At 42.0% G+C, this 20,180-nt stretch overlaps 1 protein-coding gene across 5 annotated transcripts in view; it reads left to right on the top strand.

The window, feature by feature from the left end:
• LOC126263736 (probable phosphorylase b kinase regulatory subunit beta) overlaps positions 1-19,601 on the top strand; it is a 195,025-nt gene extending 175,424 nt beyond the window's left edge. For all 5 annotated transcript variants that reach the window (XM_049960911.1, XM_049960910.1, XM_049960912.1 and 2 more), the window contains 2 exons: positions 2,434-2,541; positions 19,291-19,601. In XM_049960911.1, the coding sequence (XP_049816868.1) occupies positions 2,434-2,541; positions 19,291-19,476 (294 nt within the window). In that variant the 3' untranslated portion in view covers positions 19,477-19,601. The remainder of the gene's footprint in view (positions 1-2,433; positions 2,542-19,290) is intronic.
• Positions 19,602-20,180: the final 579 nt, after the last annotated feature.

Below are 20,180 nucleotides of genomic sequence, written 5' to 3'. Positions count from 1 at the left end.
CATTCTTTTTCATTGCCAACAATTAGACCATCATCAGCTTAAATTGCTGCATGAAGTCTGTTTCCATTGTACTACTACTACTACTACTACTACTACTACTACGTGATCAGGCCCAGTGTACCGCACGCATCTACAAGTTTCCTCCTCCACTGTATTCTGTCCATTTCTGCTATCCACCATCCATTCACATCTATTGACACTTGGTTTAAATCTTCATGGAGTCCATCCTTCCAACGCTTCTTGGGTCTCCCTGGCAGTCTCTTTCCTGTCGGTGTGAAATCCGGGAGCTTCCAAGGCTATCTGTGATCCTCCATCCGGACTACATGGCCGGCCCACTGCATTCGTTTGGCTTTGACAGTTCCTGCTATGTTGGGCTGCTGGTATAGTTCCTCAAGCTCTTGGTTGTATCTGATCCTCCATTCCCCTGTATCTGCATCCAGAACCGGACTGAAGCTCTCTCAAAAACAAGGAGCTTATGGAAGTCCTGTTTCAGCCATATAGAACAACAGGCTGTTTCCATTGTATTTATGATAAAACAAACAAGGGTCTGCAGCACTGTTTTGAAAACCCACTTTATTAATTACTCCCCTAAAATGTTAGCTCCAGCAGCATGGTACTTGTCCATTCAAAAAGGCCATCTTCACATCAAATTGTTTCAACACCATCTACTTTGAAGCAGTTGCTACTAGTAGCAAAACTTGAATTGTGTCATAACATGCAACAGGAGTATATGCATCTTCACAATCAGTTGCTGCTTACTGAGTGTATCCTTTAGGAACTAATCAGGCTTTGAAATGAGTGCTTCCATTAGATGCAACTTTTTGACATAGAACCCAGTGATTTTACAATACTCTGGCATTTATGGGATGTTTGCCTAATACCCACTTATTGTGGCTCTTTAGTGCTTCTATTTCTTCATTTGACTGCAGTACATCAGGATAACAGTTTGGATCTTTATGGTTGTCAACACTAACTTTTGTTAGCATGAAGAACTCACTACTTTATATCCAGGCTGTGCTCCCCCCCGCATTATATTCTGCTCCAATGTATCTTCCTCAGAAAATTCATGGGTTTTGGCTTTCAAGAATTTTGTTGATTCTATATTATTGTCATCTGATACTTGCTTCCTCCAACTTTTGGTGTCAAACGTTATACCATAGCTGATATATGCGGCTGCTCTGGCTGAGAACAAATGAGCACTTGCATCAGTCACATGCATAACACTTTCCATTCTAGCACTATACCATTTATTGTTTCATCTTATTCCGATACAGGCTGTTCCTTGACCTAACGCACACATATTAGTACCTTGCTTTCCTAATGAAACAACTTCAGGAACATCAAATTCGCTATACAAAATGAAGTACTGTTTGTTTGGAGTGATATGCTTTGTAGCACCATCATTACAATACCATTTATTTACAGCAATACAATTTCTTCTAGACAAAGCCATTGTGCATGAGATAAATACAGTGTTACCATTCACTTTCTCCTCTTGCCATGTGTTATTGCAGTTAAGAGCATTCAGTGAACACTCCACTGCCCAATGGCCAGGTTGTTTACATTCATTGCCATGAAATTTTTGTTTTGCTCACTCTTTTGACATCTTCTATTTCTGAGTGTTAGAAACAACAAATGCACTTTGTTCATGCAATTCAGTGGTGCAATTTATTTCAATAAGTAAGTTCAGACTCTGATTTTCTTATGTCTCCCAGGGATCTTTAAAATTATTGTTTTCCTTTCCTAGCGTTGATAACATTTGACCATTTAATATTCCTTTTGGCAATGTATTCTCTTCATATTAAATTAATTCATCATTAGATCTACAAATAGGATCTGTAACTTAGCGACATGTGTGCTAATGTCTTTTGTTTTGTCGTGTTCAAGCGTTGCCTTCTGCTGCATACAAATCGTGCATGTAGTTTGTCCCATATTTTTTTAACATTTTTGTACATCAACACAAGTTCAGCAACTCATTTGCTTAACGCACTTGCTATTAGACTCGCTGCTTTCATGTCATTCTTTTGCCATTTTGCGTTTGCTGCGTTTTGTTCAGTAGTAGGATCTCAAGGCAATACAACAGGTTTGTGTGTACTGATGACAATGGCTTTGAGTTCATATGAACAGAGCACCATAGACATGTGCCATTTCCATTCTGAACAATTGTCAGGCCCTTCAAGCTTATCAATATTCACTTTATAATCTCCATTTGTTACTCGGTTCTTACTGAACAACTCATTTTAACAAAAAATTCTTCTGCCAGGATTGGATTGATTGATTGATTTTTTTTCCCACAGATGTATTGAAATGGGAACATCTGACCTAGCTGTGGGAACATTTAATTTAGTATTCTCTGTGGACTGCAGTATTTAATTCTTATAGAGGTCTATAGTTAGTATCACAAAAACTATTCTGTATCCTTCTTGTCCACAGCTGCTCTGCATTGTCTCCACAATACTCGTCCGAAATCCAGAGCTGACCTTTCAGAAGCAACTGGACCTAGACCACCTTATGAATGAAGCATACCATATGTATTGCAAGGTAATTAATCAATTTTTTGTTTTAGTGAACATTTTCTGTTTAATTTCTAAGTTTATGGCCAAAGCATGAGCATGTAAAAATAACAACAAATTGGAAATTTGTACTTATTTTATATAACAGTAAATTTGGCAATTATGACCAAAGGCAGTTTCAAAAAAATACTGAGAACAAATTTATATGGTCCATTGCAGAGTACAAGCTGTGTTGATTATTTGTGACAAGTTATTAATGTACACTGGATGAGGCATCTGTCCCAGATATTCCCTTTCACTTATTCCATGACAAGAATATTTACAAATTTGATTGACACTGCCATATTGAATAAATCCTACTTCAGTTACAAAATGTTTAAAACTGTAAAATACACCTAATAGAAATGTGAGGTTATCTTCAGGAAGGCAGTTTTTATAGTCCTTACATTCTTTTTTTATACTTTATTTTCATGACAGTTTTGTGCATTTTCACTTCCATACCACTTGCAGTTAGAACATATTGACATTTTTCCATTTAATGACTGACACATGAAAAAACCCCTTTGCTTTGTACATTTTCACCCACATCATACTTGTAATCGAAACATATTGACATTTTCTTCATTAATAACTGACACTTGAAAAACCACTTTGCACCTGAGGAAACTAACAAAGGTAGAAAGCTTGATCTGTTGGATGAACTGTAAAATTGCTGACACTCCCTAAAAGCATCTGATGACATGCTAAATGGAAAAAGAAGGAAAATAAAACATAATTTCATAAACATAGCTTTTTGCCAATTTTGCAAACATTTTTTTGAAACTGAAGGGGAAAGAACCAAAATAATTTAACAAATGAAATCTCTTTACAACATGCTAAAAGAGATAAATGACTTGTGGACTCAATAGTGTATTAAGATCTGTGTAATGGCTTGTTGGTTTGTACATCTGTGACTTGTTTTCTTCAAGTAGCAGCCATTAACAAAAAATCTATATTGCCAGAATGAGTCTTTCACTCTTCAGTGGAGTGTGCATTGTTTTGTAACATCTTGGTGGATTAAAACTACAACTCGAACCCAAAACCTTGGCTTTTGTCAGCAGTGCTCTTGCTGACCGAGTATCCTGGCTTTACCAGTAAAGCTGTAAGAGTGGGTCCTGGGTAACGATATGAGCAAAGTTCCAGTTTTGTACATGGACCCACCACATAGTTTTAAGTTGCCAGAATGTTTCAAAAGTGTCTACACTATGTGATCAAAAGTATCTACACTATGTGACCCAAGTATCCGAACACCTGACTGAAAACGACTTACAAGTTCGTGGCAGCCTCCATCGGTAAAGCTGGAATTCAGTATGGTGTTGGCCCACCCTTAGCCTTGATAGTAGCTTCCACTCTTGCAGGCATACGTTCAGTCAGGTGCTGTAGGTTCCTTGGGGAGTGGCAGCCCATTCTTCACAGAGTGCTGCACTGAGGAGAAATGTCGATGTTGTTTGGTAAGGCCTGGCATGTGGTATAAAGTCGGCGTTCCAAAACATGGCAAAGCTGTTCTGTAGGATTCAGGTCAGGAGTCTGTGCAGGCCAGTCCATTAGAGGGATATTATTGTTGTGTAACCACTCCGCCTAAGGCCTTGCATTATGAACAGGTGCTCAATCATTTTGAAAACTGCAATCGCCAACCCCGAATTGCTCTTCAACAGTGGGAAGCAAGAAGGTGCTTAAAACATCACTGTAGGCCTGTGCTGTGATAGTGCCACACAAAACAACAAGTGGTGCAAGTCCCCTCCATGAAAAACATGACCACACCATAACGCCACTGCCTCCTAATTTTACTGTTGGCACTACACACGTTGACAGATGATGTTCACTGGGCATTCACCATAGCCACACCCTACCATCGGATCGCCACATTGTGTACCATGATTCACCACTCCAAACAACATTTTTCCACTGTTCAGTCATCCAATGTTTACACTCCTTACATCAGGCAAGACGTCGTTTGGCATTTACTGGCGTGATGTGTGGCTTATGAGCAACTGCTCAACCATGAAATCCAAGTTTTCTCACCTCTTGCTTAACCGTCATAGTACTTGCAGTGGATACTGATGCAGTTTGGAATTCTTGTGTGAGGGTCGGGATAGATGTCTGCCTATTACACATTACAACCCTCTTCAACTGTTCTGTCTCTGTCAGTCAACAGATGAGGTCGGCCTGTACGCTTTTGTACTGTATGTGTCCCATCACATTCCCATTTCACTATCACATTGGCAACAGTGGACCTAGGGATGTTTAGGAGTGTGGAAATCTCACATTCAGACATACGACACAAGTGACACCCAATAACCTGACCCCGTTCAAACTCAGTTCCACGGAGCGTCCCATTGTGCTCCCTCACAATGTCTAATGACTACTGAGGTCGCTGATATTGAGTACCTGGCAGTAGGTGACAGCACAATGCACCTAATATGAAAAACATATGTTTTTGGCAGTGTCCAGATACTTTTGATCACATAGCGTTTGTTCAAAAGTGAAAGTGAAAGTGAAAATGCAAAAAAGTGTTGCTGTAAAGATTTACAGTAAGTATATTTTGAACTGAACAGTAAAAATATCTTTAAAACTATGTTTTAAACTGATATAAGAAGGTAAGAAGAATTTGTAAGAGTAGTTTTGTAAAAATTACACAAGTTACTAAAAACTAATGTAAGAATTGTGAAAAGCCCCTGAAGGTGATCCATTGTATTTCAGATTCATTATTCATGAATGAACATTTTGTCAGGAAATGATTGTAGAGATTGGTTTAATAGGTCTGGTAAATTTCAATGAAAGAATAAACATTTTTGTTGCAAATCTGGATTTTTCTAAGGATCATATAAAGAATATCAACAATGTACAGCATACAGTTCATTATTAACAGCTGTCTGAATTAGTCAATGTGTCAGCTGCAATTAAAAATTGAGAAAACCAGGTTTTGTCCTGTTATTAAACATTTTCATTTGAAGAGTTGAACTGCTGCACAAATCAAAACAGAATTGTATGAAGTTCATGTAGACTCTGCATCATCATTGAAGACCATTTACTTTTGGATTAATGAATTTAAACATTAGATAAGGGTACATGAAACTCGATATGTCTCCAGGCAAATGTAATTACATCAGAATTTAAATGTGGCTGGACAAGTACTGAAGATGAACCACCCTTTGGCCGTTCAACTGAGGTCACCACAAAGGAAAACGTCAACAAAATCCATGATACGGTAATGCAAGAAATAAAAATTAGTGTGATTTACGAGACTGCAGGCATCTCATCTGAGCAACTGCATAATATCCTGCACAGATAATTGACTGTGAAGAAGCTTTGTGCGAGATGGTTGCCACCATTTGCTGACAGTCGACCAAAAGAGTATTGGCACAACATTTCAACATAATATCTGCTGATGTTGAACTGCAATCCGCAAGACTTTTTTTACCAATTTGTGACTGTTGATGAAATCTGGTTCCATCATTACACACCACAGTCAAAACGGCAGTCAAAACAATGGACAAAGGCAGGTGAAATTGCACCGAAGAAGACAAAGACCATTTTGTCAGGTGGTAAGATGATGGCAACTGTTTTTGAGATTCCCCAGGAATAATCCTCAAAGATTACTTGGAAAAAGGCAGAACTGTAACTGGATCCTACTATGCTTCATGTTGAATCTTTTGAAACATGTTGGCTGAAAAAAGACGAAGGATGGGATGCAATAAAATGCTCTTTCACTAGGATAATACACCATACCATATAGCAGGGCTAACACTGGTAAAAATATATGAACTGGGCTTCTGATCGCTCCCTCATCTGCCCTATTCACCAGACTAAGCCCCAAGTGACTTCTTCCTGTTCCTAACTTGAGACTTTGGCTTGCACGGAAGAAATTTTCATCAAATGAGGAAGTGATAGTTACAGCCAAAGAGTGTTTTGCCGAGTTTGAGAGAACCAATTTTTCTGATGGGATGAAAAAGCTGGAGGATCACTGGACACTGGACCAAATCCCTCAAAGGACTCTATGCCGAGAAGTATACTGAGTTGTTTACAAGACATACTTTTTTTTGCCAGACTTCTCAAACCAGACTCATATTCAATACTTCTGATAAATCCATTTGTTATAACCTTTGATCACTAATAAATTGCGTGGATATACAAACGTAGAAACAATAGTGGGTTACATGCTACCACCTCCGAATCTGTCATTAGACTGCCGTGCCGTGACATGCGGCCGGCGCCGTTCATAGCTAGGTGGCGCTCCCGCGCTCAGCCGAGTTGCGGAGCGCCTCTATCGCCGTGTTTGCGTACTGACGTAGCGGCACTTTTAAATATCGTGGCACTGTCACAACACTTTTCCCCCCTTGAAAAAAAAAAAAAAACTCACTTCCTTGGAGACATGGACAGTGCGGAGACATCCATGGCCTCTTGGGAGGCCCCGAGAAGATCCTGTGGAGAAACACGAGAGTATGGTCGAAAATGTCCAGGACGGAAGCTCTTGCGTGGAACGTGCCTCCTGGACGAGATGATGGGTGAAAACTCCGGAGCAGCATCCATAGGTGGCGTGGACCTGGGGGTGTGCTCCAGTGAGATGGGTCCCGGAGAAGGCGGCGTCGTGACTGGGGCCGGTTCCGGTGTACTCGGAAGCGGTAGCGACGTCGGCTGCAGCAACACGTACGGGAGATCGGCAGCAGCGACAGGACTGGCTTCTCGGGCTGGTGGGGGCGAAAGAAGGGGCAGTGGCACCGGCGTGGCCACCACTCGTGGGCGCATCTGGTCGTAATGGCGAACAACCATGCCGTCGTCCGTACGTATTTCACAAAGCCGGCGGCCGCGAAGGGCCTTGACCACCCCTGGAATCCATTTAGGGCGAGATCCATACCCTCGCGCCCACACGTCGGCGCCCACCGAGTATTTTCCCGCACTAGGGGACACAGTACAAGGCCTGACAGGGTGAAGCAGGTGCAGTAGAGTGCGCGGTTGGTGGCCATGCAAGAGTTCAGCAGGGCTGCGATCACCCAGAGGCGTGAAGCGATAAGAACTCAGAAATTGCAGCAGAGCGTCATCTGTGGAAAAATCACTAAGGAATTTTTTCATCTGGCTTTTGAAAGTGCGGACAAGGCGCTCGACCTCCCCATTTGATTGCGGATGGAAGGGCAGTGCTGTAACATGATGAATCCCGTGTCTAGTACAAAAATCACGGAAGGCCTGCGAAGAGAACTGAGGGCCATTGTCCGTGACGATCGTGGATGGAAGACCTTCTAGCGCAAAGATTTTGGACAAAGCCAGTGTCGTCACCGCAGTGGTGGGCGACGGACATCGAACAACAAACGGAAACTTCGAGAAGGCATCAAGCAACAGTAGCCAATAAGTGCCGAGGAAAGGGCCGGCAAAGTCAGCGTGCACCCGTTCCCATGGCTGCGCCGGATCAGGCCACGGAGAGGGCATTGTACGGGGTGCAGCCAGTTGTTGAGCACACTGACCACACGCAGCGACCATGTGGGCGATGTCCGAATCAATACCGGGCCAATAAACGTGCCTGCGGGCCAGGGACTTAGTCCGAGAAATCCCCCAATGGCCTTCATGCAACAGTTTGAGAACATCTTTGCGAAGAGGGGCTGGCACCACGACCCATGGAGATGCGCCATCCGTGGCCAGAAGCACAACACCCTCACGAACAGACAGACGAAGGCGCAAGGCATGGTAGTTGCGAAGGGGATCCGATGCCCGGCCCTTGGTCCTGTCCGACCAACCCCGTTGAACAAAACCGATCACCTGACGCAGGACCGGGTCCCGCGCAGTAGCCGATGCGACCTGCAAACCTGTAAGTGGAAAACCCTCGACCGCACGACGTTCTTCCTCATCAATGTGGAAACAGAGAAGTTCATCGTGATCGAAAACCGGGTCGGGTCCCATCGGCAAACGCGACAACGCGTCAGCTTTGGCGTGCTGGGCCGTGGAGCAATAGGGAATCTCATAGTGAAAACGAGACAATTATAAGGCCGAACGTTGCAGGCAGTGAGCTGCCTTATCCGGAAGCGACGCCGATGGGCTGAACAGAGAGAGCAGAGGCTTGTGGTCGGTGATGAGGTGAAACTTAGAACCATACAAAAAAACGCTGAACTTTTTTAGAGCATAAATGATAGCGAGCGCCTCCTTTTCGATTTGAGAGTAACGCCGTTGGGCATCGTTGAGGGTCTTGGAAGCATAGGCGATGGGTCGTTCCGACCCATCCTCATACCGATGGGTGAGAACAGCCCCTAGGCCATACTGTGACGGGTCAGTCGCCAGAACCAAGTGCTGACCCGGACGGAATGTGGCAAGACAAGTCGCCGACTGCAAATGAGCCTTCAGGCAGACAAAAGCCTACTCACACTCATCGGACCAACAGAAAGGAACGTTTTTGCGTAACAGCTGATGCAGAGGATGAGCTACCACCGCCGCGGATGGAATGAATTTGTGATAATAAGCAATCTTGCCTAGAAACGCCTGAAGTTCTTTGACCGTAGACGGCCGGGGTAGAGCGGTAATGACCACAGCGTGCTGACGTAGAGGACGTATACCCTCACGGGACAAGTGGAAACCAAGATACACAGTGGACTGTTGGAAGAACTGTGACTTGTCGAGATTGCACTTCAACACAGCCGAATGCAGAACCAGAAACAGTGAACGCAAATTGCGACGGTGCTGCTCAGTGGAGGCCTCCGTGACAACAATGTCATCCAGGTAGTTGATGCAGCCGGGAACGGAAGCCATGAGCTGTTCCAAAAACAGCTGAATAATGGCCGGCGCGCTAGCGACGCCAAATGGTAACTGCTGGTACTGATACAACCCACAAGGAGTGTTGATGACGAGAAATTCCTTGGAAGACGCATCCAACGGCAACTGATGGTACGCCTCCGATAAGTCAAGTTTTGAAAAGAACTGGCCCCCAGCGAGCTTGGTAAATAACTCCTCAGGACGGAGAAGAGGATAAGTGTCAATGAGGCTCTGAGCGTTGACAGTGGCTTTAAAATCACCACACAATCGCAGACTCCCGTTTGGTTTAGAAACCACCACGATTGGCGATACCCATTCGCTGGAGGTAACAGGAAGGAGAATCCCTGAAGCTGTTAACCTGTCTATCTCAGCCTTGACAGGTGCACGCAACGCCATCGGAATAGGGCGTGCCCGGAAAAACTTAGGGCGAGCCGTAGGTTTAAGAGTAATGTGGGCTTCAAAATTCTTGGCACGACCCAGACCCGCAGAGAACACGGACGAGAATTCCAAACACAATCCATCCAGCTGTTGATACGGAATATCTTCAGATATGAGGTGCATATCATCATCAATGGAGAACCCGAACAACTGGAAAGCATCATAACTGAACAGGTTTTCAGTGCCCGCATGATCCACCACATAAAACATGAGGGGCCTAACAACAGACTTGTAGGCAGTGGAAGCATCAAACTGGCCAGTGATAGGAATTTTCTGCTTATTATAAGTCCTCAGATTCCGCGTAACGGGAGACAAGGGAGGGGAGCCCAACTCCAAATACGTGCGAGAATTAATGAGAGTTACTGCAGAGCCAGTGTCCACTTGCATGCGAATGTATTTATCCAGAACACGAACAGTGACAAACAACTTATTTGTTTGAGAAAGCACACAGTTAACATCCATGTCCGATGCCTCGTCCTCGTCGACAGGAACTTTAGGGGACTGACACACAGAAGCAATGTGGCCTTTTTTTCTACATGAATTATACGTGGCCCAACATTTTGGACACGCGGCCCTGTCATGCTGTACGAAACAACGTGGACAAGAAGGAAGTGCAGAACGAACCTGCTTCTGTGGTTGCTGTTTTCGCTGCGAGCGTGGCGGCCCAACGTGACATTGTTGACGCGAGTGAACCACCACCACATCGTCGTTCCCCTGGGAAACAGGCAAATTGTCCATGTCAAAAGTTGTCTGTATAGTGCCTACATCACACCACACATCTATTTGCGCACCAGCAGCGTGAGACACTTCAAAAGATTGAGCGATGCTTAGAACTTCCGACAACGACGGGTTTGGCAGTTGTAAGGCACGTTGCCGAACTTCTTTATCAGGAGCAAGCCGTAGAATAGCATCCCTAACCATTGAATCAGCATAAGACTCATGATGAGTGTCCGTGACAAACTGACATTTCTGACTCAGACTGTGTAGTTCCGCTGCCCAAGCCCGGTAAGATTGATGGGGCTGTTTACGACACCGGTAGAATGCCACGCGGGCGGCAATGACGTGGGTGTTTTTACGGTAATAGGCAGACAATAAGTCACACATTTCTTGGAAGGACAGAGAGGCAGGTTCCCGCAGAGGGGCTAACTGAGATAGCAGCTGATAGATCCGTGGGGAAATCCAAGATAGAAATAACGACTTACACATAGGAGCGTCGACAACGCCGAAAGCGAAGAAGTGTTGCCGCAAACGCTTCTCATAATCCTCCCAGTCTTCAGCGGCCTCGTCGTAAGGAGGGAATGGAGGCAGAGAAGAGGAAGACAGACGATGAGTAAGCGATGTCGACAACGCCTGAATAGCAGCCGTCAGCTGTGTTTGTTGTTCAATGAGCACTTGCATAAGCTGTTCCATGTCTGCCCCGACACGAACACACAATTCCACAATGCAGGAAAAAAAAATATCCCATCCTCGTCACCAAAAAGTGTTATAACCTTTAATCACTAATAAATTGTGTGGATATACAAACGTAGAAACAATAGCGGGTTACATGCTACCAACTCTGAATCTGTCATTAGACTGCCGTGCCGTGACATGCGGCCGGCGCCGTTCATAGCTAGGTGGTGCTCCCGCGCTCAGCCGAGTTGCGGAGTGCCTCTATCGCCATGTTCACGTACTGACATAGCGGCACTTTTAAATATCGTGGCACTGTCAGAACACCATTTTTTAAGCAGTGTAATTATGTCACCCAAACATGCCTTGTGGACTGACTTGGTATGTCACATGTAATCACTCTTATCTGGTGTCTGTAAAACATTCAAAATGAAAACTGAAAGTCAGCATTAGTGTATGGATACAATGTGATTAATGTTGCGTCTCATGGCCATTGTCATTTCTTTGTTAAAATGAACAACAGTTATAAAACATTCACTTATGTATCATCCAGCATACTTTCCATTCTCATAATCCACACAATGGTGTGACGTGGAGGTCTGTGGCTTTTGTTTGTAAGGAGCAGTTTCAAATCCCCACATGATTATTTGGATATATGTGTTTCGTTGTTCCCCAAGTTTGCTCTTATGTGTTTCTTTCCCAATACTTCCTAATAGCCGGCCGCTGGTGGCCGAGCGGTTCTGGCGCTACAGTCTGGAACCGCGTGGCCGCTACAGTCGCAGGTTCGAATCCTGCCTCGGGCATGGATGTGTGTGTTGTCCTTAGGTTAGTTAGGTTTAAGTAGTTCTAAGTTCTAGTGGACTTATGACCTCAGCAGTTGAGTCCCATAGTGCTCAGAGCCATTTGAACCAACTTCCTAATACTTTGTATCTCAGAGATTCATATTATGCAATTTAAAAAAAGTTAATATAAATTGCAATAAAAAATAAGGTATTAATGGACATACTCTAAATGAAATCTGTGGAAAACACATTGAGGCTCAATTGGAGTACAAATTAAAATGGAATCAACTAACAGATAAACTAATCACTAATCAAGACACTTAGTTCAACATGTTTTGATCCTAGAAATATTTCATTTTGTTGTCCTAAAGGTAAGACTGTTGGCTTATTTTCCATGTTTTCACTGTTATGGAATTATCTTTTTGCATCAATATACCTAAAGTAAATAAAGCATTTACTCACCAGAAGCAAACAGTAACATTATTGTGGAAGAGGATAATGACATCTCATTCAGTAATGTTTTTAAGGATCTTAAAATTCTTACTCACACTTCTCAGAACATTTTTTCCTTAATAGCTTTATTTTCTGGTAATACAAGTCATAGTCATAAAGCTATAATTATAATCTCAAAAAAATGAAGTTCCAACCAAGAAATTTGTTGACATTGTTAGTTTTATTTAGTTTAGTGTCACCCTTTGCATCACTTACATGATATAGACATTGTCATAATACTGTGCGACAATATGCACAGCACATTCTACAAATTTATATAATAAACATAAAATCAGCACTTTACTATGTGTTAAGAAAATTGATACAGTGAACTAAAGTCTTGGTCTCGAATGTGCTCTCTGAACAAGTAAATAATAATTTGACATATATACAGTACACTTTGAAAAACACAGTTATCACATCATTTAAAGTTAAAATAGTATAAAAAGAAAATATAAAATTTACAATGAGAGCAGCATGATTCAAATGACAATGAAGAAAATTTGTTAGTGATGTAGGGATTCTAAATATTCCTCTGTATTACAAAAACATTTATTTAATAGGTAATTTTTTAACTCTAACTTAAACTTTCCTTCATATTCCATTCCTCTGATGCAAATTGAAAGAGCATTATACAGCTTTATTCCCTAAATAATCCACATGTTTCTGAGGTTTTTCGTCCCTTGCTTCTTCTACATGCAGATTTTTACTGATATGTATATTGTACTTGCTGAATTTATGTTTAAACTACTCAAGTTTGTTATTGTTTACATTTCACTTGTGAATATTTACAAAGCTGGTACTGTATGTATTTTTAACTACGTGAATAAGGACCTGCAGTGTGTTTGTGGAGAGCTGTTTGTTATAATTCCAATGGCCCTTTTCTATAATTTAAAAAGTCTCTCAAATGAGATTCTGTCACACCTCAGAACAATATTCCACTAGATACAATAGAATAAACACAAGCAAAATACACTAATGTCACACACTCTGTGCTCCAAACTCTTGAAATTATTCTCAGTGCAAAACATGCAGAATTGAGTTTTTGGGTTGTGTACATGACATGTGTCATTCCCACTCAAGTTATGATCAATCCTCATGCCCAAAAATTTTCTAGACTGTGCTTTCTCTCTGTCTTGCTCACTCCACCGAGCGAGGTGGCGCGGTGGCTAGCACACTGGACTCGCATTCAGGAGGACGACGGTTCAATCCCGCGTCCGGCCATCCTGATTTAGGTTTTCCGTGATTTCCCCAAATCGCTCCAGGCAAATGCCGGGATGGTTCCTTTGAAAGGGCACAGCCGACTTCCTTCCCTGTCCTTCCCTAATCCGATGAGACCGATGACCTCGCTGTCTGGTCTCCTCCCCCAAACAACCCAAACCCTCTTGCTCACTCCATAATAAATGGAGATCATCTTTCTCATTTACTTTACTACACTGTATATAATTTGTTTTATTTCAATTAAGAGCTAACTTGTTTGCATGATACCACTGCTGCACACACTTCTGAACTTTTTATGCTGGAATGGATGAGAATTTTTTGTCATTACTTATAATTTTACTAGTATCATCTGAAAATAATGTAATTTTGTATGAACTGTTGGGGCTTTTAATGTCATTTAGATAGATGAAGAATAATAGGGGCCACCAAGAATACTACCTTGCAGGACACTTGCTTCCACTTTCTAAGCGTCTGGTACCTACTTAATTTTTTGCCTGTATTGAGATGAGTTCCAAACCTGAGTTCTGTCTTTGAGACAGGAGTCAGACAATTTCTTCCCGATTCCGCTGATGTCTTTTGTGTCCAGTGTGTGAGAGAATTGATGGTTTACTGTATCAAAGGCCTTTGAAATATGTAGGTTGATTCCTACCACACTTTTGTTATTGTCTTAAATTTCTAACACTGTCTTCTCTATAGGCCTGTGGAAAAATTGTGCTGGCTGCAGTTCAGAAGATTGCCACCACTTCTCTTGCAGTTCGTGTTTCTTTCTGAGAGATGTTGTACCACTTCTTTCATTGTCATTCAGACTTTTTCGATGAAACAGGAAATGTCTGTGCCATCTAACCACTATGTTAATCATGATGCAGTCTTGCTCTACACTTCCACTAGGTCAATGTGGATTGTTTAAGCATTGTTCCTGTTTACCTGCAGAAAATGAATACTGCACAATACTATATTTTTTCAATGGACTGCATCATTTTGATTTGGTTTTCCAAGTGGCATGTCACAGTACTATGGTGCAGGGATTTCAGTCTGTACCAAGACTCCAGACATGTGTCTGCAACCAAACAAAAAATTTGCTCACAAACTGTTCCTGCAATTTGCACAACAGCAATGCAATACACAAACATAATTTTCATGTAGACTTTGTCTCCTTGTCCAGCATCTGTAAAAGAGTTACATACACTAGTGTACAAGTATTCAACAAGCTCCCATCTAAACTTAAAGCAAAAAATTATGAACCCCTACCAATTCAAAAGAAAATTAAAAGCATACTTCATTGAATGCTCCTTCTGCAAAACCTAAGTCAGTTGGAAAAGCAGGAATGAGGAAATAGGCCATGTTACTATGAAATAAATCTTCCATCCCAGCATCTGCCTGAAGTGATTCAGGGGAATCATTTTGGGGAAGCTCAGCTGCAGTACATACACTAAAAATACAGGAAAAGTAACTTGGAATACATGCATAATACATAAAAAACAAGTATATTGGGAATTATTTAGTAACAAGCTACTATTAACTGTCCCATTCTTGTATATTTATGAATTATTATCTTGTACACTAGGCAGGAATTGTACGCTAAAGCACCAAAGAAACTGGTATAGGCATGTGTATTCAAATACAGAGATATGTAAACAGGCAGAATACGAAGCTGCGGTCGGCAATGCCTATATAAGACAACAAGTGTCTGGTGCAGTTGTTAGATCAGTTGCTGCTGCTACAGTGGCAGGTTATCAAGATTTAAGTGAGTCTGAATGTGGTATTATACTCGGCACACGAGTGATGGGACACAGCATCTCCAAGGTAGCAATGAAGTGGGAATTTTCCCGTACAACCATTCCACGAGTGTACCGTGAATCTCAGGAATCTGGTGAAACATCAAATCTTCAACATCGCTGTAGCTGGAAAAAGATTCTGGAAGAACAGGAGCAACAATGGCTTCAAGAGAATCGTTCAGTATGACAGAAGTGCAACCCTTCTGCAAATTGCTGCAGATTTCAGTGCTTGGCCATCAACAAGTGTCAGTGTGCGAACCATTCAATGAAACATCAGCGATATGGGCTTTCAGAGCCGAAGACCCACTTATGTACCCTTGATGACTGCACATCACAAAGCTTTATGCCTCACCTGGGCCCATCAACACTGACATTGGGCTGTTAATGATGAAACATGTTGCCCAGTTGGACGAGTCTTGTTTCAAATTGTATTGAACAGATGGACGTGTACAGGTATGGTGACAGCCTCATAAAACCATAGACCCTGCATGTCAGCAGAGGTCTGTTCAAGCTGGTGGAGGCTCTGTAATGGTGTGGGACGTGTGCAGCTGGAGTGATATGGAACACCTTGTACGTCTAGATGCAACTCTGACAGGTGTCACATACGTAAGCATCCTGTCTGATCATCTGCATCCATTCACATCCATTGTGCATTTCGATGGACTTGGGCAACTCCAGAAAGTCAATGCGACACCTCACATGCCGAGAATTGCTGCAGAGTTGCTCCAGGAACACTCTTCTGAGTTTAAACACTTCCACTGGTCACCAAACTCCCCAGACATGAACATTATTGAGCTTATCTGGGATGCCTTGCAACGTGCTGTTCAGAAGAGATCTCCACACTCTCATACTCTTACAGATTTATGGACAGCACCACAGGATTCATGGTGTTAGTTCCCTCCAGCACTACTTCAGACATTAGTCGAGTCCATGCCACATCATGTTGCAGCACTTCTGCGTGCTCATGGAGGCCCTACATGATATTAGGCAGGTGTACTAGTTTCTGTGGCTCTTCAGTATATAAGGAAAACTATTTTCTTCATACATACAACAGAAGAAACAAATAAAACTTTAAACCCCATTTCCCTCCACTCAGAGTGTATGCCCAGACTCTTCAATATGTGGGCATGAAGATTTATAATAAATTAAAGTGGAACAATATTTTTAATATTAGCTGCCATTCTTCTTGAGTTCATACTTTAGTTATAAGTGTCCTATTTTGTTTCCTATTTATTATGTTTCTGGACAAACATGCTTTGCCTATTCATGCATGGCATCATCAGTGGTCTGTGATATAATTAAAGAAAATTATTTAATTATACATACATTGTTAGGAGGTCTCTGTGTTTCCTAGCAGAACATTTACAGTATCTTGCTGTTTACAAAGACATAGTTTTGATTTATCTCTTACTTTCATTTTTCTGCTCTTTTCGTGTGTCCACTGGGTCCAGAAAAATGAAAGTAAGTGATAAATCACAACTATATATTTGTAAATAATTAGATAATTTAAATGTGCTCCCACAAAACACTATGTACCTCCTAACAAAATAAAGATAGTTAAATAGTTTTTTTTAGACCACTGATGATGCCTAGTATGAATAGGTGAAACACATTTTGTTAAAATCAAACTATACAGTCAGTTGCAAAATGTGAAAATTTGCTTATCTACATGATAAACATCAATAAACTAGAACAATTTGTAGCAGATGAAGTTAGCAGCACTAAAAAGAAAGTTATGTAAGGCACACACTGGTAATTTTAGCTTGATAAAACTTGTTACTTATCTCACTCAGTAAATGCTGCTGCTTACACTTTGGAGTACTGTTTTAATGTTATATTGTTGTTTACCATCATCAAAATTATTGCAGTTATAAAGTCAATTTATGATGCATCTCCTGCACACAACCCAAATGGTTCGTAAATGTATATCATAAGATAAATAAATCACGATACACTTGGAGCACTTAAGCCAGGATTGTGAGATATGGATTGAAACTGTTCTCCTTGTTAAAACAAGTCTGTGCAATAAGCACTGCAGTATCTCACTCACATGTTATCTTCTGAACCTTGGCCCAGTACATAGTTTGATCTCAGAAAGTTCCAAAAAAATGTATGTTTCCTCACAGAACTTTAATGAATGAATTGAAAGGTAAATCAGTTACACTAATTTCTGCCAATTTCAAATATGGTCTTCAGCTCGGTCCTGCACAGCCTCAACATCTTATCTCCCATTGGCCCTCCTCAGCCCAGCATGCCCCTTTCCTGGATGGTGATCATCTCTCTGACAGCTCCATCCATACCTCTAACCATATTAAGCCCACTAACCACCAACAGTGCCTGCATTTTGACAGCTGTTACCCCAGCCACACCATAAAACTGTTCTCATTTATCACTAATGATAAAATCTGCTACAGTTGTAAAAATTTTTATAACTGCAGCAAATTTAATCATTGATGTTGAATATCAACAGTTGTGGGTGCCCTGCCAAGAGAAACATTCTGTCATTTAGCCTGGCTGCCAGTGGGTGGTGTATCTGCAGTTGTTACAAGAATTCCCTTGCACAGTATATTGGAGATCTCATAAAGGCCTTCACAGACGGGCACTATCCCCAGACCTAGTCTGCAAATAGATTTGTTGCACCTTATTCCCACACTCATGTAATCCTCTGTGAAGGAGTGCTCCACTCACCACCCAAAATCATCCAGAACCAAAGCATCGAACTATGTCCTTTCCCAGGGCTTCAATTTTCTATCACCATTCCTGCAAGTGAGGGACATCATATCTACTATTCTTCTCACCCTGCAGTAGTATACCACTGCCCATCCAACCAGAAAAACAATCCTGGTCCATTCCTACACCATTTCCTCTCCCATTCCCTTGCCACAGGAGTCAAATTCCTGTGCAAGAGCCTGGTGCAAGACCTACCTGATTCATCCTCTCAGTAAATCCTACTCTAGTCCTGTGTCACAGGATTGTTCTTTTCCATCAGAGGCATGGCCAGCTGTGAAACCAGCCATGTCATACCAGTTTTGCTGCAATATCTGCACTACATTTTATGTGGGCATGACCAACAACCAGTTGTCCACCAGAATGAATTGTCCCTTTCATACTCTATCCAAGAGTGGAGCTGACCACACAGAGGCAGAATACACTGCTTAGCTCAACATTTTCAAGTTCAATGGCTGATTCACAAACTGTGCCATCTGGATCCATCTCCTCGGCAGCAGCTTCTCGTAACAATACTGTGGAGTTATCCTTGTAATACATCCTTCACTCCTCTTATCTTTCTGGCCTCAGTCTCTACAAACCCACTGCACCCACACCCTTTACCCAACTGACGCCCCCTCCTCTGTCCTGACACCCTCTTCCAATTCACACCTCCATGTCATCATCATCATGTACCACACAAACCCACTGAGTCTGGTACCCTTGTGTTGCTTTTCTACCCTGTGCATCTGCTGCGTCTCCCTCCCACATCCCTAACCTTCACACCTCCTGCCTTACTTCGAGCCACCTGTCACCCCTCTCCAACTCCTCCTCCTGCTTCCCATTTCCATCTCTACTTGACCACCCCATCTGAAACAACCCCAGGCCACTTGCCAAACTGCAAATCCAGCATTGTCTGTCCAGCCGGCACAATGCAGCTCTCTCTCTCTCTCTCTCTCTCTCTCTCTCTCTCTCTCTCTCTCTCTCTGTGTGTGTGTGTGTGTGTGTGTGTGTGTGTGTGTGTGTGTGTGAGTGTGGGCGTGCACATGCACATGCTTGGTAAAGGATTAATCTGAAAGCTAGCAAAGTTTTCATTATTTTTTGTGTGTCTGTTGATCTCTTAATGCTCCTACTACTTGGTGAATGGCCTCCTCTGCTGCTAAACTATATACACAGATTGATGGATAAATAACTTTCTTCCAGGACAATAAACATGAGGTCACTGAAGATTTGATGCCATTTTTTTCAACTCAGTACAGCATAACCGTAGGTTATTTAGCACGTGCTGCTGTGAATAATGTTCTTCAAGGAGGTCAGCTTGTCACACATTCTGCAAATCCAGAAACTGAAGATGATATAGGTCAAGATGAACCATGTAGGATTTCATAAGACATTGTAATTATCTGTGATAATGCTTACTTCTAACATAAGCAATGTACAAATCAAAAATGAATATTTTTTCGTTGTATACAATCTATACTCTTTCTCTAGAAATACAGATCTTAAACTTAAAACAGGTTGTTACTCTTATTTGTGAAGGAGAAATTGCTTAAGTCTTCAGACTTTAATCTGAGTTTGTATATCTGTGTAAATAAAGGACTGTTTTTTAGAAAAAGATCTTATTATTGTTCCATATTTTGATTTTGCATTAGTAACACAGTCAAGAACATTTAATGTATATTTTGAAGGACCTGTTTTCAGGTAACAGTTTAGGTGTCACAGTCTAAGATTTCCTACTTTAGAAAGAAATAGCACCAGTTGGTGATCCAAGAGGCATTGAAAGTAAAGTAAAATTGAAATTGATCCACCAGGACATCACTCATAATCCCAATTCACAACTAGCATCCAATAAATATATTAATAGCCATTGGTGTAGCACACAACATTAAACTAGTGGCAGTGAACTGAGCCCTAGAGCCATAGCTGTCAACCTAAAATTTGCAACACTGGCGATTGTTTTTGGGCATGGTACAGCTGTGAGCACGACACTTCCAAGGTAACAACATTTCTGCAAGATCTTCCACCCCTTGGAGGTGACACACCAGCATTGTAGGGAAACTGCTGTCTGGTCCTGAAACTCTGTATCTAATGCA

Source organism: Schistocerca nitens, chromosome 6 (assembly GCF_023898315.1).
Source record: "Schistocerca nitens isolate TAMUIC-IGC-003100 chromosome 6, iqSchNite1.1, whole genome shotgun sequence".
Lineage (NCBI taxonomy): Eukaryota > Metazoa > Arthropoda > Insecta > Orthoptera > Acrididae > Schistocerca > Schistocerca nitens.
The sequence above is the reverse complement of the archived record's forward strand: the minus strand, read 5'-3'. Positions and strand labels throughout refer to the sequence as shown.